At 63.9% G+C, this 17,225-nt stretch overlaps 1 protein-coding gene across 6 annotated transcripts in view; it reads left to right on the top strand.

The window, feature by feature from the left end:
• Positions 1–17,225, top strand: part of Kcnq2 (potassium voltage-gated channel subfamily Q member 2) — a 59,296-nt gene that overhangs the window by 16,449 nt on the left and 25,622 nt on the right. For 5 of the 6 annotated variants that reach the window (XM_042672265.1, XM_042672263.1, XM_042672262.1 and 2 more), the window contains exons 2-9: positions 4,694–4,784; positions 8,118–8,244; positions 8,572–8,747; positions 9,789–9,914; positions 11,470–11,580; positions 12,076–12,171; positions 13,602–13,696; positions 15,509–15,538. In XM_042672265.1, coding sequence (XP_042528199.1) covers positions 4,694–4,784; positions 8,118–8,244; positions 8,572–8,747; positions 9,789–9,914; positions 11,470–11,580; positions 12,076–12,171; positions 13,602–13,696; positions 15,509–15,538 — 852 coding nt within the window. The remainder of the gene's footprint in view (positions 1–4,693; positions 4,785–8,117; positions 8,245–8,571; positions 8,748–9,788; positions 9,915–11,469; positions 11,581–12,075; positions 12,172–13,601; positions 13,697–15,508; positions 15,539–17,225) is intronic. The other variant, XM_042672264.1, reaches the window with a different exon arrangement.

The raw sequence follows: 17,225 nt of genomic DNA, 5'->3' as shown, positions 1-17,225 counted from the left end.
AGGAGGTTCCTGGCAACACGCTCCACATGCCCGTGGGCCGCCTCGGCTCTCCGGGGCCCCTGCCTGCCCTATCCTGGCCCAGGAGTTGGGCTGGGGACAGCTGCTTGTGATGCTTGTCTCCTTGGCAACCGCTGCCCGGACAGCATCTTGAGTCGAATCTATTATCATAATTACCCTTGAAACTCCTTGTGTTGTAATTCTGGGCAGCACAGAAACCACAGTCCTCTGGTCCTGTCTGAGGCTGCGGCTGGGTGGGTCCCAGGTGGGAGGGTAGACAGGGCCTCCTCCCAGCTGGCTCCCTGCTTTGGTTTGTTGGTGGTGAAGGGGGATGCAGCCAGTCCTCAAAGCTGAGAGTGTGGTCTCCAGCCTGCAGCTCCCAGAGCCTCTGGCCCAGGTTTCCCCAGCCCCACCCCGGTGAGCAGAACGCTGACCTCCAGGTCCGCATGTCTCCCCACAGGCTGGTCCCTGTCCTGTGGAAGGTCCCGGGCCCCTTTGAGCACAGCCATAGGCCATTGTGGACCCAGGACTCCCAAGGTGTCTGTCCTCTCCTAAAGGGAGGAGATGGATCCCCCGTCCACCGCTGTGGTTTCTGTGAGTAGAACAGTGCTGCAGGGAGGAGGGGGAAGACCAGACAGGACATGGCCTCTCCCAGGCCTGGGGCATAGGTCCCCATCAGTGACCAGTGACCCCGGCTTGGCCTCGAGGTGGCTGGTCTTATGGTGGGGCTGGGTCTGAGGATAAGGGTCTGTTCTCCACACTGGGCCCCCAAAGCGGGGCCTCTCGGAAGCTGAGGCTGGAGGGCTTGCTCCTCCCAGGGACAGAAGTCAGAGTGGCCCGGCTCTGCCTGCCTCCCCAGCCTCGGTTTCCCTGGTTGTGAGGTGGGTGTGGGGCCTGTGTCTGGTGCTGCCGGGTCCTGGTTGACTACCCTGGTGCTCACAGGCGGATGAGGGCTGGGAATGGCTGCCTCCACTCAGCCGGCCTGATTCACGCAGTGGGTAGAGGACCTGCTGCCCCCGGGGGTGTCTCTTCCGCTCTGGGCTGGGTCCCCTCCCTCCAGGGAGCGTGGAGCCTGGGGCAGCCCTCAGCTGCAGCCCAAGCCCCCTCTCTCCGGCTTCCAGGAACAGTGTGGGTGGCTTCCTTGCGCATCGGGCCATCTGTGCTGTCTGTTCCCAAAACTTAAAAAACAAAATGTGGAGTGGCCGTCTGGGATAGCTGGGCTGCGCAGTTGGGGTGCACCCTGGAGCCCAGTGCAGAGGACTCACCTGTCCCTGACCAAACTGTTCTGCCCACATTGCAGGTGCTGGGCTCGTTTCCCCGTGTAAATCACTGGTGTCACGCAGGCTGCAGGTCCATATGTGATGGCCTGTCTTCTGTGTTTCTAGAATGTTCTAGATGCCTGGCCAGAGCCCCTTAGGAACAGACCCAAGAGGATCAGATCACTTGGCACCTTGGGCTTGCGCCTTTTAAAAATGATTTTATTCTTAATTGCTATTATAAAGGTGACATACAAAGGGATAACACTTTCCTGTCTTTTTGGCAGCGTCGCCCCTTTGCTCTCTCCCAGGGTTTCCCTCCCACCCACGCCTACAAGCTATAAAGTTCATCTTCTACATAGTATCTAATGAGTGCCGCTGCTGCATTTGTTCAGCCGTTGGCCCTACAGTTTTTGGGTTTTTTTGGGTCCGGTCCTGGGGCCTGAACTCTGGGCCTGGGCGCTGTCCCTCAGCTCTTCAGCTCAAGGCTAGCGCTCTACCACTTGAGCCACAGCGCCACTTGTGGATTTTTCTGTTTATGTGGTGCTGAGGAAATGAACCCAGGGCCTCATGCATGTAAGGCAAGCGCTCTACCACTGAGCCATCTTCCCAGCCCCGGACCTACAGTTTTATCTTGGAAGAATGCTCTGCAGTGTGCTGAGTCTGCAGGTCTGCCCCCGGCCTTCTGATCGCACACACCCCTGCTCTTCAGACCCCGGGGCTTGTGCCTATGCTCCTCACGATGCCAGGACCGCTCCTCCTTGCTCTCCATGTTTGTCCTAGGAAACACCTCTGTGGGGCACCTGCAATGGCCTTGCTCTGCTGGGTTGGGCTGGTCCTGGAACCACAGCCCTCCTGAGTCTCCCTCTACCCTACTGTCCAACTCCGAAAGTCCTGACTGGCGCCTAGACCTCCTGTCCTTCCTCCTGTTCCTTCCAGATCCCCTCTCCTCCCTCCTGCTCCTTCCAGATCCCCTGTCCTCCCTCCTGCCTTCCAGATCTCCTGTCCTCCGTCCTGCTCCTCCCCAGATCCCCTGTCCTCCCTCCTGCTCCTCCCCAGATCCCCTGTCCTCCCTCCTGCCTTCCAGATCCCCTGTCCTCCCTCCTGTTCCTTCCAGATCCCCTGTCCTCCCTCCTGTTCCTTCCAGATCCCCTGTCCTCCCTCCTGCTCCTTCCAGATCCCCTGTCCTCCCTCCTGCTCCTTCCAGATCCCCTGTCCTCCCTCATGCTCCTTCCCACTGAGCTGGTAAAAGATCCCATCAGGGATATGGAATCACCAGTAGGAGGCTCATGAGATGCTTGAGATGTTCACATGATTTTCCTTTTCTTTTTTCCTGTTTCTTTTTTTTTTCTATGACTCCAATAATTGAATAAATTGGCTAATGAGCAAAGGAAATTAATTGCTGTTTTGAAATATGACTGTGGCTTCTGGCGTGTTCTGTCTGTGCCAGCAGCCTCTGTTGCCGCTGCTTGTGTTTTGCCAGGAGCTGAGCAGCCTGGAGGGCCTGGACATCAGGAGATGTGTTTAGGATTTAGCAGGGGTCACAAATGAGGGACACCGCCCTGCCAACCAGGTCTCGGCTGGTCTACCTGGCCAGAGGCGACCTCGGGGGACCGTGTGTCTCCGGGTATTGGCACCAGCCTTGACGGGGCCTTGGCACAGCTGGAGCTGTGAGTTCCTGTGCTGGTGGTTGGCTCCGAGCGCCACAGAGATGGCAGGATTCAGGCTGGACTGTGACGGCTAGCCCTGCAGGGCTCAGGCTTCCTTGGGGAGATGTGTAGTCTTGATTTCTAGCCAGTGGGGCTGGGGGTGCTGTCTCTGACCGTAGCTTGTCCTCAGTTCCCAGGATACTGTCCAGCTTCTGTCCACTGTGAGAGCGTCTGCTCTGTGTTTCTGCATAGACCTGTCCCCTGATGGTGAGTGGCCTGGGCCGGGTCCTGGTGTCCCTCCCATGCTGTGTGGAGTCTCCTGTCCCCACGGCCCAGCACGGATGCAGACAGGTGGCTAGAGTGCTGGGCAGGTGTTTCTGAGGCCAGTGTGGGCACCGGCCCTCACCAGGAGTACCTGCCATCGTCTTTTCCACAGTGTCCTCAGGCATTGTGCCTCTCGAGTGGCCTAGTGTGTCCAGACCCTGTCTAAGGCCTTGGTCCCCCCGCGCCTGGGAAGGGCCTGGACGGTCAGTTCCTGTGGCAGCACAGCTGCACCGGTGCCCTGGTGACCAGCACATGTTCAGGTGCTGCTGGATTCGATACATATCTCAGTCAGCCGCTCTGAGTAAGGCAGGTGGCCTGTGAGGAGCCTTCTGGGGGTCAGAGGGTGGGGGATGGAGGCAGAGGTTCAGCCACAGTGGGCTGTCCCTTCTGGACGGGAGGAGGAGACAGGGACAGAGGTTGGCGCGCTCATGTGAGCAAGGTGAGATCAAGTGGCCCGGTGGAGGCGCTGCCTGTGTGGGCCAGACACGCGCCCAGTGCCTTCCGGGGCCACACTAGGCTGTGCCGCCGGTGCTGCTCAGTGCACGGCGAGGCCTGGGGGCTGCTTCCGGCCTGGGGGCCGCTTCCGGCCTGGGGACCCGCTTCCGGCCTGGGGGCTGCTTCCGGCCTGGGGGCCCACTGCCAGCCTGGGGGCCCACTTCTGGCCTGGGGGCCCACTGCCAGCCTGGGGGCCCACTTCCGGCCTGGGGGCTGCTTCCGGCCTGGGGGCTGCTTCTGGCCTGGGGACCCGCTTCCAGCCTGGGACCCGCTTCCGGCCTGGGGACCCGCTTCCGGCCTGGGGGCCCACTGCCAGCCTGGGGGCCCACTTCCGGCCTGGGGATGTGGAGAACGGGCCTTCTGGAGGAAAGCCAGGCATTGCAGTCAGGAGGCCTGGCCCTGAGTCCCTGCGTGCTATGTGCCCTTGTGCAGGTCTGAGTCTTCTCCCAGGACATGGAGTCGCTCTGGGGGTGAAGTGAAGCCAGGGCCTCCATGACTTGTGTGGAGGGTTCACGGTCCCCATGGTGCCCCGGGGCCTTTCCTCAAGAGCACAAAGGCAGAGGGAGCCCACCAGTCACCAGGCCCAAATGCCGGGCATTGGCCGTGGGCCTCCCTGCCTCTCTGCTGGAGAGGATGGCGGACAGGTTGGGGACCACAAAGCAGGTGGTGTCAGGGGTGGGTGCGCCCACAGCGGGGCGGGGCTCCCTCCCCTGAGGAAGGGTGTTCGGTGCCCGCCCGCCTGCTTTCCTCATCTTCCCACGAGCCTGTTTCCCTGGAGAGTTTGGAGGACTTCCCAAGCATGGGCTGGCGGGCTCCAGAGGGGCAGCGACGGGAGGTGTTGGTCCCTCCGTGGGGTTCTGTGGACTCGGCCCACGCTGGCCCTCAGACCCTGCTGGCTCGAGCGCAGGACCAGGCCTGTGTCTGGAGCTGCTGCATGGCTGAAGTGGCCCATCTGTCTCCTGTGTCTTCCAGGTTCCTCCTGGTCTTCTCCTGCCTTGTTCTCTCAGTGTTTTCCACCATCAAGGAGTATGAGAAGAGCTCAGAGGGTGCCCTGTACATTCTGGTGAGCCCACACCGGGGGAGGGAGGGGAAAGCAGGAGAAGGGGAGGGGAGACGGGGGAGGGGAGGGGAGGCGGGGAGGGGGAGGGGAGGCGGGGGAGGGGAGGGGAGGCGGGGAGGGGGAGGGGAGGCGGGCAGGGGAGGGGAGCCGGGCAGGGGAGGGGAGGCGGGGAGGGGAGGGGACCCCTGTGGCCTGGCACTGGTCTCACATGCCCTCCTCACATGGGTGATGCTGTTCTACCCGGTGCTGTGGGTGGCTTGCGGGACCTCGGTGGTCTGACATCACAGGGTCTGACAGCCCCATGACCCCAGTCCACTCTGCTGTTCCTCTGCTCACCCTGGAGCCCTGGGGCGCTCCCCAGCAGACGTGGGCACAGCCATGCCCCCCCCACCCCCCAGACAGGGCAGGAGTAGGCACCCTGACAGCACCATAGTTGATTCGGTGTTGTCATTGGTAACGGGGTGGGGAAGGGCTCCAAGGAGCCGGATTCCCACCAGACACTCCTTCACCTGCCCCCGGCCTGGCTACCAGAGAGCTGAGCGGGAGCTGGGTCCCTACAATGACCCAACAGCTGCTCACTCCACCCCTGCAGAGGTCCCGCCCTCCCCTCCCCTCCCCTGCAGAGTTCCCACCCTCAGCCCTCCCCTCCCCTCCCCTGCAGAGTTCCCACCCTCAGCCCTCCCCTCCCCTCCCCTGCAGAGTTCCCACCCTCAGCCCTCCCCTCCCCTCCCCTGCAGAGTTCCCACCCTCAGCCCTCCCTCCCCTGCAGAGTTCCCACCCTCAGCCCTCCCTCCCCTCCCCTGCAGAGTTCCCACCCTCAGCCCTCCCTCCCCTCCCCTGCAGAGTTCCCACCCTCAGCCCTCCCTCCCCTGCAGAGTTCCCACCCTCAGCCCTTCCCTCCCCTCCCCTGCAGAGTTCCCACCCTCAGCCCTCCCTCCCCTGCAGAGTTCCCACCCTCAGCCCTCCCCTCCCCTCTCCTGCAGAGTTCCCACCCTCAGCCCTCCCCTCCCCTCCCCTGCAGAGGTCCCATCCTCAGCCCTCCCCTCCCCTGCAGAGGTCCCATCCTCAGCCCTCCCTCCCCTGCAGAGGTCCCATCCTCAACCCTCCCCTCCCCTCCCCTGCAGAGTTTCCACCCTCAGCCCTCCCTCCCCTGCAGAGTTCCCACCCTCAGCCCTCCCTCCCCTGCAGAGTTTCCACCCTCAGCCCTCCCTCCCCTGCAGAGTTTCCACCCTCAGCCCTCCCCTCCCCTGCAGAGTTTCCACCCTCAGCCCTCCCTCCCCTGCAGAGTTCCCACCCTCAGCCCTCCCTCCCCTCCCCTGCAGAGGTCCCACCCTCAGCCCTCCCTCCCCTCCCCTGCAGAGTTCCCATCCTCAGCCCTCCCTACCCTCCCCTGCAGAGTTCCCACCCTCAGCCCTCCCCTCCCCTCTCCTGCAGAGTTCCCACCCTCAGCCCTCCCCTCCCCTCTCCTGCAGAGTTCCCACCCTCAGCCCTCCCTCCCCTCCCCTGCAGAGTTCCCACCCTCAGCCCTCCCCTCCCCTGCAGAGTTCCCACCCTCAGCCCTCCCCTCCCCTGCAGAGTTCCCACCCTCAGCCCTTCCCTCCCCTCCCCTGCAGAGTTCCCACCCTCAGCCCTCCCTCCCCTCCCCTGCAGAGGTCCCACCCTCAGCCCTCCCCTCCCCTGCAGAGGTCCCACCCTCAGCCCTCCCTCCCTTCCCCTGCAGAGTTCCCACTCTCAGCCCTCCCTCCCCTCCCCTGCAGAGTTCCCACCTCAGCCCTCCCATCCCCTGCAGTTTCCACCCTCAGCCCTCCCCTCCCCTCCCCTGCAGAGTTCCTACCCTCAGCCCTCCCCTCCCCTCCCCTGCAGAGTTCCCATCCTCAGCCCTCCCCTCCCCTGCAGAGTTCCCACCCTCAGCCCTCCCCTCCCCTCCCCGGCAGAGGTCCCACCCTCAGCCCTCCCTCCCCTCCCCTGCAGAGTTCCCACCCTCAGCCCTTCCCTCCCCTCCCCTGCAGTTTCCACCCTCAGCCCTCCCCTCCCCTCCCCTGCAGAGTTCCCACCCTCAGCCCTCCCCTCCCCTCCCCTGCAGAGTTCCCACCCTCAGCCCTCCCTCCCCTCCCCTGCAGAGTTCCCACCCTCAGCCCTCCCTCCCCTCCCCTGCAGAGTTCCCACCCTCAGCCCTCCCTCCCCTCCCCTGCAGAGTTCCCACCCTCAGCCCTCCCCTCCCCTCCCCTGCAGAGTTCCCACCCTCAGCCCTCCCTCCCCTCCCCTGCAGAGTTCCCACCCTCAGCCCTCCCCTCCCCTGCAGAGTTCCCACCCTCAGCCCTCCCCTCCCCTCCCCTGCAGAGTTCCCACCCTCAGCCCTCCCCTCCCCTCCCCTGCAGAGTTCCCACCCTCAGCCCTCCCTCCCCTGCAGAGTTCCCATCCTCAGCCCTCCCCTCCCCTGCAGAGTTCCCACCCTCAGCCCTCCCTCCCCTCCCCTGCAGAGTTCCCACCCTCAGCCCTCCCTCCCCTCCCCTGCAGAGTTCCCACCCTCAGCCCTCCCTCCCCTCCCCTGCAGAGTTCCCACCCTCAGCCCTCCCCTCCCCTCCCCTGCAGAGTTCCCACCCTCAGCCCTCCCCTCCCCTCCCCTGCAGAGTTCCCACCCTCAGCCCTCCCCTCCCCTCCCCTGCAGAGTTCCCACCCTCAGCCCTCCCTCCCCTGCAGAGTTCCCACCCTCAGCCCTCCCCTCCCCTGCAGAGTTCCCATCCTCAGCCCTCCCCTCCCCTGCAGAGTTCCCATCCTCAGCCCTCCCTCCCCTCCCCTGCAGAGTTCCCACCCTCAGCCCTCCCCTCCCCTCCCCTGCAGAGTTCCCACCCTCAGCCCTCCCCTCCCCTGCAGAGTTCCCATCCTCAGCCCTCCCTCCCCTCCCCTGCAGAGTTCCCACCCTCAGCCCTCCCTCCCCTCCCCTGCAGAGTTCCCACCCTCAGCCCTCCCTCCCCTCCCCTGCAGAGTTCCCACCCTCAGCCCTCTCCTCCCCTGCAGAGTTCCCATCCTTAGCTCACCCCTGCCCAGGGTTAGAAAGGACAGACTCCTCCAAATGAGAAGTACCTCCCAGTTGGACAAGCAGACCCCACTCTCAGACCAGGCTGAACCACAGAGAGGGAGGTTCAGGGAGGTGGGTGGTTCAGGCCTTGACTTGGCCAGGTTCCAGGGCTGGCTCTGCAGGGAAGGCCTGGCCCCTGCTGCTCCATTGGCTGGAGCTGGGGACCCTGTGGCCCGAGGCTCTGTCCCTGGGCTGGGAACCCCACACGGGAACCCCACTAGGCCTCAGCTGTACCCTCCCCACCCCCACCCCCGTAGGAAATCGTGACCATCGTGGTATTTGGTGTGGAGTACTTTGTGAGGATCTGGGCGGCTGGCTGCTGTTGCCGGTACCGAGGCTGGAGGGGGAGGCTCAAGTTTGCCAGAAAGCCCTTCTGTGTGATTGGTGAGGCTGGGGGGGGGGGGTGGACGCTGGGGGGGGGGGGCTGGAGCTGGCCTTTGTGTCAGCCACCGTGGTTGGGAGAGAGGGAAAGTCCCTGCTCCTGGAAGTTTCACCTCACCTCTCCCCTGGCAAATGTGGCCTAGCTGTTGGAGGGACCAAGTGCTGAGTAGCTGGTTCTGGACCCTATGGGCAGGCGACCATCTAGTAGGGCAGCGTGCTGCAGGCCTGGCCAGGCCGGCCCGTCCCTCTTGCTGGAGCCCTGGCCACCCCGCCCCTTCTGCAGGGCAGTGGAGGTGCCTTTCCCTCACAAGCCCTGCCCCTTCTCTGCAGACATCATGGTGCTCATTGCCTCCATTGCTGTGCTGGCTGCTGGCTCCCAGGGGAATGTCTTCGCCACCTCTGCGCTCCGGAGCCTGCGCTTCCTGCAGATCCTGCGTATGATCCGCATGGACCGGAGGGGGGGCACCTGGAAGCTGCTGGGCTCGGTGGTCTATGCGCACAGCAAGGTGCGTGGTCCAGAGCCCTGAGGACACATCCGAGCCCTGGGGGCTGCCATCCACCCACCCCGGGCCCTGGGGGCTGCCGTCCATCTATCCTGGGCCCTGGGGGCTGCCGTCCACCCATCCCGGGTCCTGGGAGCTACCATCTGTTCCCCCCCCCCCCCAGGCCCTGGGGGGCTGCCGTCCACCCACCCCGGGCCCTGGGGGCTGCCGTCCATCTATCCCGGGTCCTGGGAGCTACCATCTGTTTCCTGCCCCCCCCCCCCAGGCCCTGGGGGGCTGCCGTCCGCCCATCCGAGTTCCCCACCACTGTGGGCTTTCCCCAGGAGTCCAGGGGGCGTGGACAGCCAGTGAGTCGACGGGAGTCAGGAGGCTGATCAGAGACAAACGAGCCCCTTCCTTCTTTGTACAACTCGACCCATCTTTGTCACTTGCCCCCAGAAAGTGTTTTTGCAAGGTTAGCTTGCACAGCTGTCCTCGGAGCCACTTGCTGGGTGCTTGTGTGCTCTTCCCTGGTTTTGAGTCCTCGTGACTGTCCAAGCTGTGGTTTACAGCGTGGGCCATGTGACACATGGGGCGGTTGTGGCCACCTGACCTGAGTTCAGGGGGTCCCAGGGCCCCCAGTGGCTGAAACTGGTTCTGTTAGGGTGAGGTGCGCGGAACACATGCCCCCCCACCCCATGAAGCCCTTGTCAGCTAGCGTGGCTCCCTGGGGCCCAGACCCTCTCCTCTGCCTCTGTGGTGCTGGTGCTGAGAACGCGGCAGCTGGGCCTCATCTTACCCGGTGCCGTCTCTGACGGGCCACGTGTGGCACAGACTCGGGCCGCTGGTGTCCGGCCGTGAGGTGCACAGGTGAAGGACTCTGGCTGCTCGTAGTCCTAGCGGCGGCCCTGATCCTGCTGGCTTAGCCCTCCCACCAGTCCCATGAGGGTCCACCCCAGCTGCATGAGAATCTACCCTGCCAAGTCCTGGAGAGGCGGGCCTGGGGACGGCTCCTGGGCTGTCCGCTGCTCGGGCCAGGCTGAGGGTGACCCGTGTGCCTTTCAGGAGCTGGTGACGGCCTGGTACATCGGCTTCCTTTGCCTCATCCTAGCCTCGTTTCTGGTGTACCTGGCAGAGAAGGGGGAGAATGACCATTTTGACACCTATGCAGACGCACTCTGGTGGGGCCTGGTAAGTCCTGCTCTGTGGCCCTCCACTCATCCAGAGCCGCCTCCTGCCTCCTGCTGCTCTGCTGTGGGGCTGGGGAGATGCCTGCTGGCGGCTTGTCACGATCTTGTCCTGCTGTGGGTGGACGCTGGCATCTTCTCACCCGTCACTGAGGCCTGTGGACCCCTCTGGCTCCCCCGGGTAGGAGAGGAGAAAGTGCAGGAGGTGGAGGCTGAGCAGTGGGAAGAGGGGGCTGGGAGCTGAGCCTCAAGGGCCCAGACTCTCCTGGCCTTGCGGCGGTTTCTGGAGTCCTGGTCCTCAGGTCTCGGCCTCCCTGCTCCTGGCTCCCACCCCTGTCCTGCCCACCGCAGTGAGAGAGGGAGGGGGCGCCACACTCTGGGCTCAGCCTTTGAGGCTGACCCGGTCCGTCCTGGCAGAGCTCCTCGGTGGCCTCCCTGCTGCCCTGCGCATCGCTCGCCTGTGTGCCAGCGGCCTACTCCTGCGGCCACTTCTGGACTCCAGTTGGGGGCTGGGCACTCTGAGTGGCCCTTGCCAGGGCCGATCCCAGCCCTGAACGTGCTGGCCCAGGTGCTGTGGCGGCTGGCCAGCCAGGCGCTGTGTAGCTGGAGCCACTGGGAAGCAGGGCGGCTTCCCCAGGGAGGAGGCCACCGTGCTGTGTGTGTGTGGTGACAGTTATCATCGTGAGGATGGGCTGCCAGGAGTGAGGCCAGTGCTAAGGCTCACCTCAAGGGCACTTCCTGTGACAACTGAAAGCCAGCCGGAGCCCGGTCCCGGCCCGCACGGGAGTGCACAGCCCTGGCTTGCGCCTGCCCATCCCCAGTCACCCGAGACCGTCTCACAGGAAGCTCCCGGGCCCACTTCCTGCTCACAGCCAGGAGACCTCCCACGGCAGGCCATTGGGCAAGGGCCGTGGGGGTGTCGGAGTGCTGTGAGGCCCCCCTGCTGCCTTACTCATGGTCAGGCGGTGCAGAGACTCCAGTGTGTCCCCCCGCCTTCTCTTCCCTCAGGCAGGGTTCTGTGATCACCCAAGGAGGCTTGGCGGCCCCTCCTTGAGGAAATTATGCACCCAAATACCAGGACGCAGGCTAGCCTTCCCTTCTAGCACCTTCTTGTGGAGTCGCTCGCCTCCTGGCAGCCACCACTGGACTGGGCCTGGCCTGCTCCCTTTTCTGGCCTCCGCAGCCTCTAGCCGGTCCCAGCCGGCCCACGACTGTGTCAGGTTCCTCACACATTTCCTCTGCTCTGGACCAGGCTTGCTCAGGGCTTCCTGTGCCCGCCTCCCCGCCCCGGAGCAGTCCAGGGCTGCGGGCCAGCCACCTACAGCGCATAGATGCCTCTGTGCTCTGCACTGGGGGAAAACTCGTTCCTGGAGAAAATGGGGAGCAGAGAATTTGGGGGGCTGCCCTTCCAGCGTGGCCGGCGCAGACCCTGAGCTCGCTTCGCCCTGGTGGGGGTGTTGGGACGCAGGCAGTCCTGCGGCCGTGCAGCCGGGCCCACGGGTCCGCGAGAGGTGCCCTGGAGCTCGGGTGTCCGATGGCCCGCACCCGCTGCCCCTCAGATCACCCTGACGACCATTGGCTACGGGGACAAGTACCCGCAGACCTGGAACGGGCGGCTCCTGGCGGCGACCTTCACCCTCATTGGCGTCTCCTTCTTCGCTCTGCCTGCGGTAAGCCCAGGGCCGCATCTTGCCTTGGGGGCAGACGGGGTTTCACACGCGCTCCGTGGTTCACCCCGCCGAGGTGGGGGCCTGGGACGGAGTTCACGGCCCTCTGTGGAGAGTGCCACCCAGATGTGGCCCGGCAGCCCTGCTTCCCCGGCGCCCCTTGGTCCAGCGGCCTCTCCAGCAGATGAAGTTCTGTCAGGGCCCTGAGACCAAGGCTGCCGGGAGGGGGAGGAAGCCTGCAGACGTGGGCCACAGCAGCGTCTGGCGGCTGGCCTGGGTGCCCTGTGGCAGAGCAGGGAAGGGGGCTCCCTCTTGGGTTCATTGTGGGTACTGCCGTGCTTCCTGCTGGCCTGAGCCTTCCTTGGGTTCCCCAGGCCTGGTCCCTGGTGCTGAGGGACTGGGGGGTGGGGGGCAGAGCTTGCAAAGCCGGGTTGTATGGACCAGCATGCCAGGGACACAGCAGCTCCCTGGACCTGGCCTCACCTCCACGACTTGCAGGGCATTCTGGGGTCTGGCTTTGCCCTGAAAGTCCAGGAGCAGCACCGGCAGAAGCACTTTGAGAAGCGGCGGAACCCAGCGGCCGGCCTCATCCAGGTCAGTCATGGCCCCACAGGGCCCCAATGACCGTGCAGCACCACCCTGCCCAGAAGCAGGGCCTGCCGGGGCCCTGGCCTGAGGCTGGCCTCTCCAGGTTTCTTCCTGGCTGGGGCTGGGGCCCTGTTCCCCTGCAGGAGCTTGTCCAGGCCCAGTCACAGGCAGGCAGGTCAGTGCAGAAGTACAGATGCCCCAGGTGGTGGTGCTGGGTGGCCCCGTCCCCAGCGGGTGTGCAGCACCCAGGCCGCCTCCCAGCACCCTGGGAGGTGGATCCCTTCGCACACCTGTGGTACAGCTGTGGGGTTTGAGGTTTGTGTCTTTGCTCCAGTAGTGAGTAGCACCTGAGATCTTGCTGTGGCCCCAAGCTTGAGCTGTGGTCACTGCCCCATCCTGCCAGAGCGCAGACAGCCAGCTCCAGCTCAGAGGCAGGAAGGGCGCAGAGGCCCCTTGAGCTGAGAGTTGTCTCCAGGCTCTCTGGTTGTCCAGGACCAGCTTTCTTTTAGAAGTTGTCGTGCTTGTGGTCTTGGCCTTGGGTGCCTACATTTCTCTTTCACCGTCAAACACCAAATGGTTGTTTGCTAGTTGTGAAAGAGAATGAAGAACAGAACTACTCACAATCTCACCCTGCTATTGAGAATGGGGGGAAAAAAAGACTGTAGGTGCTTGTGGCTAAAGGTTTAAGCAGGGAATGAGAAACCCCGCATAGCCTCCACGAACCTCCTCTCTGAGGTGACCCAGTGGCCTGCAGGTCTAGAGACCAGCTGTGCCACCGAGGCTGGGCACCGGGCTATTCCCAGAGCATCAAGGGCATCTCTAGCCTGGCTCTGATGGGCAGGTAGGGGTGCAGTCTCTGTGGGAGGGAAGCGATAGGAGCTGAGCTTTCTGCAAGGCTGGGTGCTGAAGTTTCAGTTATAGGAACCAGCTGTTTTCTGAGGGCCTGTGACCTGCGTCTGGTTCTGATTTCCAAGGAAGGACAGACCCATGGGGCAGCCCCAGGGGTCCTGCGAGCCTGCAGGTTGCGGTGATGGCTGCGATGATGATTTTAGAGGATGTGTAGACAAAAGAAGCCCAGACCAGCTAAGTGGCAGGCTCCGGCCTGTCTGGCCAGGACCGCCTGCCATGCCCCACCCCTCCCTGCCCCGGGTCAGGGCCGTGTGCCTCTAGGGTTAGAGAGGGCTCTGAGGCCTCTCAAATGTCAGGTGGGGAATGCTCTCCACTGTGAGCCGGGCCCAAGCCCTTGAGACCCTCTCTTCACACCAGTGTTGGTGGTACTTTGTTCTTCTAAGGGTAAACTGAGGCTGTGGTATGAGGATGGGTGTGAGGATGCAGCTTCCTAGAGCCTCCGCTGCCTGACGGGGTAGGGTGAGGGCTCGGAGAGGGGTGGTCCTTGTCTAGCTGAGCCATGCTGACCGCCCTGTCTCCCCCCGCAGTCTGCCTGGAGGTTCTACGCCACCAACCTGTCTCGCACAGACCTGCACTCCACGTGGCAGTACTACGAACGCACGGTGGCCGTCCCCATGTACAGGTACCACCGCCCACGCCGGCACCCATGCTTTGCTTTTTAATTTTGTCAACTGTTTAATTCCATGTGAAACCCCATTTTGTTATGTTGATTGATTTTTTTTTGTTAAAATGTATGTCTTTTTCAAAAAAATATTCAGTGTGGTTTCTTTCACAGTATTGGTTTTGTTCTTTGATTTGTAGTATGCGGCTTTTGTTTCTCGGCCCCATTTCTTGTCCTTTGCTGTGTGTGTTGTAAGGGGACAGGAGGCAGGCCTCTCCCAGAGGGCCCTAGGTCTGGGCGCTAGATCCTTCTGGCACTGTGCCCTGCAGGAACAGGTATCCCACAGTGTGAGGCCGAAGGCCCTGTCCTCAGCAGGGGCTGGGGCTGCCCGGGGGGAGGCTAGCCACAGTGAAGATCAGCCAGGGCCAGAACCCCACTGTCCAGAGAGGTCAGCCAGGGCCAGAACCCCACTGTCCAGAGAGGTCAGCCAGGGCCATAACCCCACTGTCCAGAGAGGGTCAGCCCAGGGCCAGAACCCCACTGTCCAGAGAGGTCAGCCAGGGCCAGAACCCCACTGTCCAGAGAGGTCAGCCAGGGCCAGAACCCCACTGTCCAGAGAGGGTCAGCCAGGACCAGAGCCCCACTCACTGTCCAGTGAGGGTCAGCCAGGGCCAGGAACCCCCTTGTCCAGAGAGGGTCAGCCAGGGCCAGAACTCCACTGTCCAGAGAGGGTCAGCCAGAACCAGGACCCCACTGTCCAGAGAGGGTCAGCCAGGGCCAGGAACCCACTGTCCAGTGAAGGTCAGCCCAGGACCAGGAGCCACCTTGTCCAGCAAGGGTCAGCCCAGGGCCAGAACCCCACTGTCCAGTGAGGGTCATCCCAGGGCCAGGAACCCCTCTGTCCAGAGAGTCAGCCAGGACCAGAACCCCACTCACTGTCCAGTGAGGGTCAGCCAGGGCCAGGAACCTCTGTCCAGTGAGGCTCATCCCAGGGCCAGGAACCCCTCTGTCCAGAGAGAGTCAGCCAGGACCAGAACCCCACTGTCCAGAGAGGGTCAGCCCAGGGCCAGAACCCCACTGTCCAGAGAGGTCAGCCAGGGCCAGAACCTCACTGTCCAGCGAGGGTCAGCCCAGGGCCAAGAACCCCTCTGTGCAGTGAGGGTCAGCCCAGGGCCAAGAACCCCACTGTCCAGCGAGGATCAGCCCAGGGCCACTGTCTGGGGATCCTCAGGGACTCTAGGACAGAGCCTGGGACACCAGCAAGAAGAGAGCCTCCTTAGGCATGGAGGGCAGCTTCCATGGGCCTGTGGGCCAGCGGGGCAAAGGAGGCAGCGCTCACCGAGCCGCGAATGCTGGACTATGCTTAGGCTAGGTACTGAGGCCTGAGTGCTGGGCACAGAGCCCCTCTGGGTGGCTACCTCCTGACGGCTGTCCCTGCACCAGGTGAGCGAGAGGCTGAGACAGGCCAGCTTCCTCCTCCGTCTACTAGAGGGCGCTGTCCCCCAGCGCCGTGCCTGGCCCTGCTGTCCCTCAGGACACTCCCACACCAGGGTGCCCAGCGCCGTCCCTGGCCCTGCTGTCCCTCAGTCCACTCCCACACCAGGGTGCCCAGCGCCGTCCCTGGCCCTGCTGTCCCTCAGTCCACTCCCACACCAGGGTGCCCAGCGCCGTGCCCCCCGCCAGGACGGAGCCTTGTGCTAATTTTCTTTGTTCTTTGTTTCCCCCACTTCCCTTGACTATTTTCTCTTTCATTTTCATTTTTCTTATCCCGTTCTTTAAACCATTTTGGTTCTTCTCTCTCTGTGTGTGCGTGTGTGTGAAAACACTTGAAAGCTCGCAAACTCAAACCTACGGGGCCTCCAGGTAGGACATGCATGGGACTAAAGCCATGTGTGTGTGCGTGTGCGTGCGTGTGCGTGTGCGCGTGTTTCTTGTTTCCGTGGGGCTGGGAGGGCTAGGCCTTGGGAGTCTCATGGTCTACCAGCTCCGAAGCACCAACCCTGTGGTCCTCATGCTGGGCACCCTGCGCCCCCCTGCCTGGGCCACGAACCCCCTTTCTCTCCCTGACGCAGTGTGAGCTCCCCTCCCTTGCTCTGCTCTGCTTTCCTGTTGCGGATCCCTGTCCTCAGTCTGTCTGCTTTCCTTGGCCTGCTTCCACCTTGTCTTAGAACTGAAGCCTCCTCACCTTGCCTCCTTTCCAGCCCCTGGCCACACAAACGACGGAGCAGTTTGTTGGCTGTGGGGCTTGCCGTGTTCCTGGGGGAAGTGCGTCCAGGGCAGGAGTAGCTCCTGGGTGAAAATTCCCCGACCAGCATGGCTGCCCTCACGAAGGCCCTGCTTGGATGGCCTGCCTCTGGAGTCTCTCTCCGGGCTGCGTCCCCCAGCCTGTTGCCTTAGGAGCCATCCAGGCCCCAGGGGCAGAGCAGCGAGAGCAGCTACGCGCCCCGTCCTGGGTAATGTGCCTGCTCGCGTGGCCCTTCCTCTCTGTTCTAGAGAGTGCCCACCCAGGTGGCCGGGCGTGGAGATTGGAAGCGGAGCCCTTGGCTCAGTGGGGCTGCTGAGCTGCTCAGGGAGTGGTGGCCCGTCCCAGTGAGCCCTGGCCAGTGCAGGAGGCTCCCTTCCGTGGGGCCACAGTTTGCCAGCCCGTCTCCAGGATGGAGGGGCTGTGAACAGCAGCTGTCGGTCAGGCCCGGAGGGGGGTCTGTGCCCCCCTGGACCCCCCACGGTGGAGGCCAAGCTGCAGTGTCTTCCTCCCAGGTCCCACAGCTCTCCGCTCCCTGTGGGTGGGGTTGGCATTGCACCCTCACAGGCCCTCCTAGACGCGGTGGCTTCTTTTGCCCATCTTCGCCAGGCAAGTTGGAGAAAGAAATGAGAGGTCCCTGGCACAGGCGGTGTGGCTGTCCCTCCCCACCTCCTGGCCAGCGCGGTCCCTGCAGCTGGCTGCGTCCCCGGCCCCCACCTCCCGGCCAGCGCGGTCCCTGCAGCTGGCTGCGTCCCCGGCCCCCACCTCCCGGCCAGCGCGGTCCCTGCAGCTGGCTGCGTCCCCGGCCCCCGCCTCCCGGCCAGCGCGGTCCCTGCAGCTGGCTGCGTCCCCGGCCCCCGCCTCCCGGCCAGCGCGGTCCCTGCAGCTGGCTGCGTCCCCGGGCCGGGCTGTGCTCCTCCCTGGGTGCTCCCTGCCACCTCCCCATGGGCACGCTGCACCCTCGCCGCTGTGGCTGCTGTGGTGGCAGGCTGCGCACGGCCTGCCCAAGTGTCTGTGGCATGTGTCCTGTCTGGACAGAGCTGAGTCTAGCCTGGGCCTGTGTGCATGGGACCCGTGCGGGAGGTGTTCCTTAGGGTCTTGCTCCGGGCTGAGGAGGGCAGTGGGGAGGGCGGGTGAGGAGGGGGGGCGGGGAGTGGCGGGATGGGCAGGGGAAGAGGCTGGGGGCCAGCTGCGTCCCCAGGGCTTGGCTGGCCTCCGGGCTTTGTTGCACCATAGCAGGAGCACCTGTGCTGTCAGTGCTGGTCTGCGGACCGTGGGGGGCTGGGGAAGGAGCGCGAGGGAGGGAGG

Source organism: Dipodomys spectabilis, unplaced genomic scaffold (assembly GCF_019054845.1).
Source record: "Dipodomys spectabilis isolate Male_0828 unplaced genomic scaffold, ASM1905484v1 ptg000692l, whole genome shotgun sequence".
Taxonomy (NCBI): Eukaryota; Metazoa; Chordata; class Mammalia; order Rodentia; family Heteromyidae; genus Dipodomys; species Dipodomys spectabilis.
The sequence above is the reverse complement of the archived record's forward strand: the minus strand, read 5'-3'. Positions and strand labels throughout refer to the sequence as shown.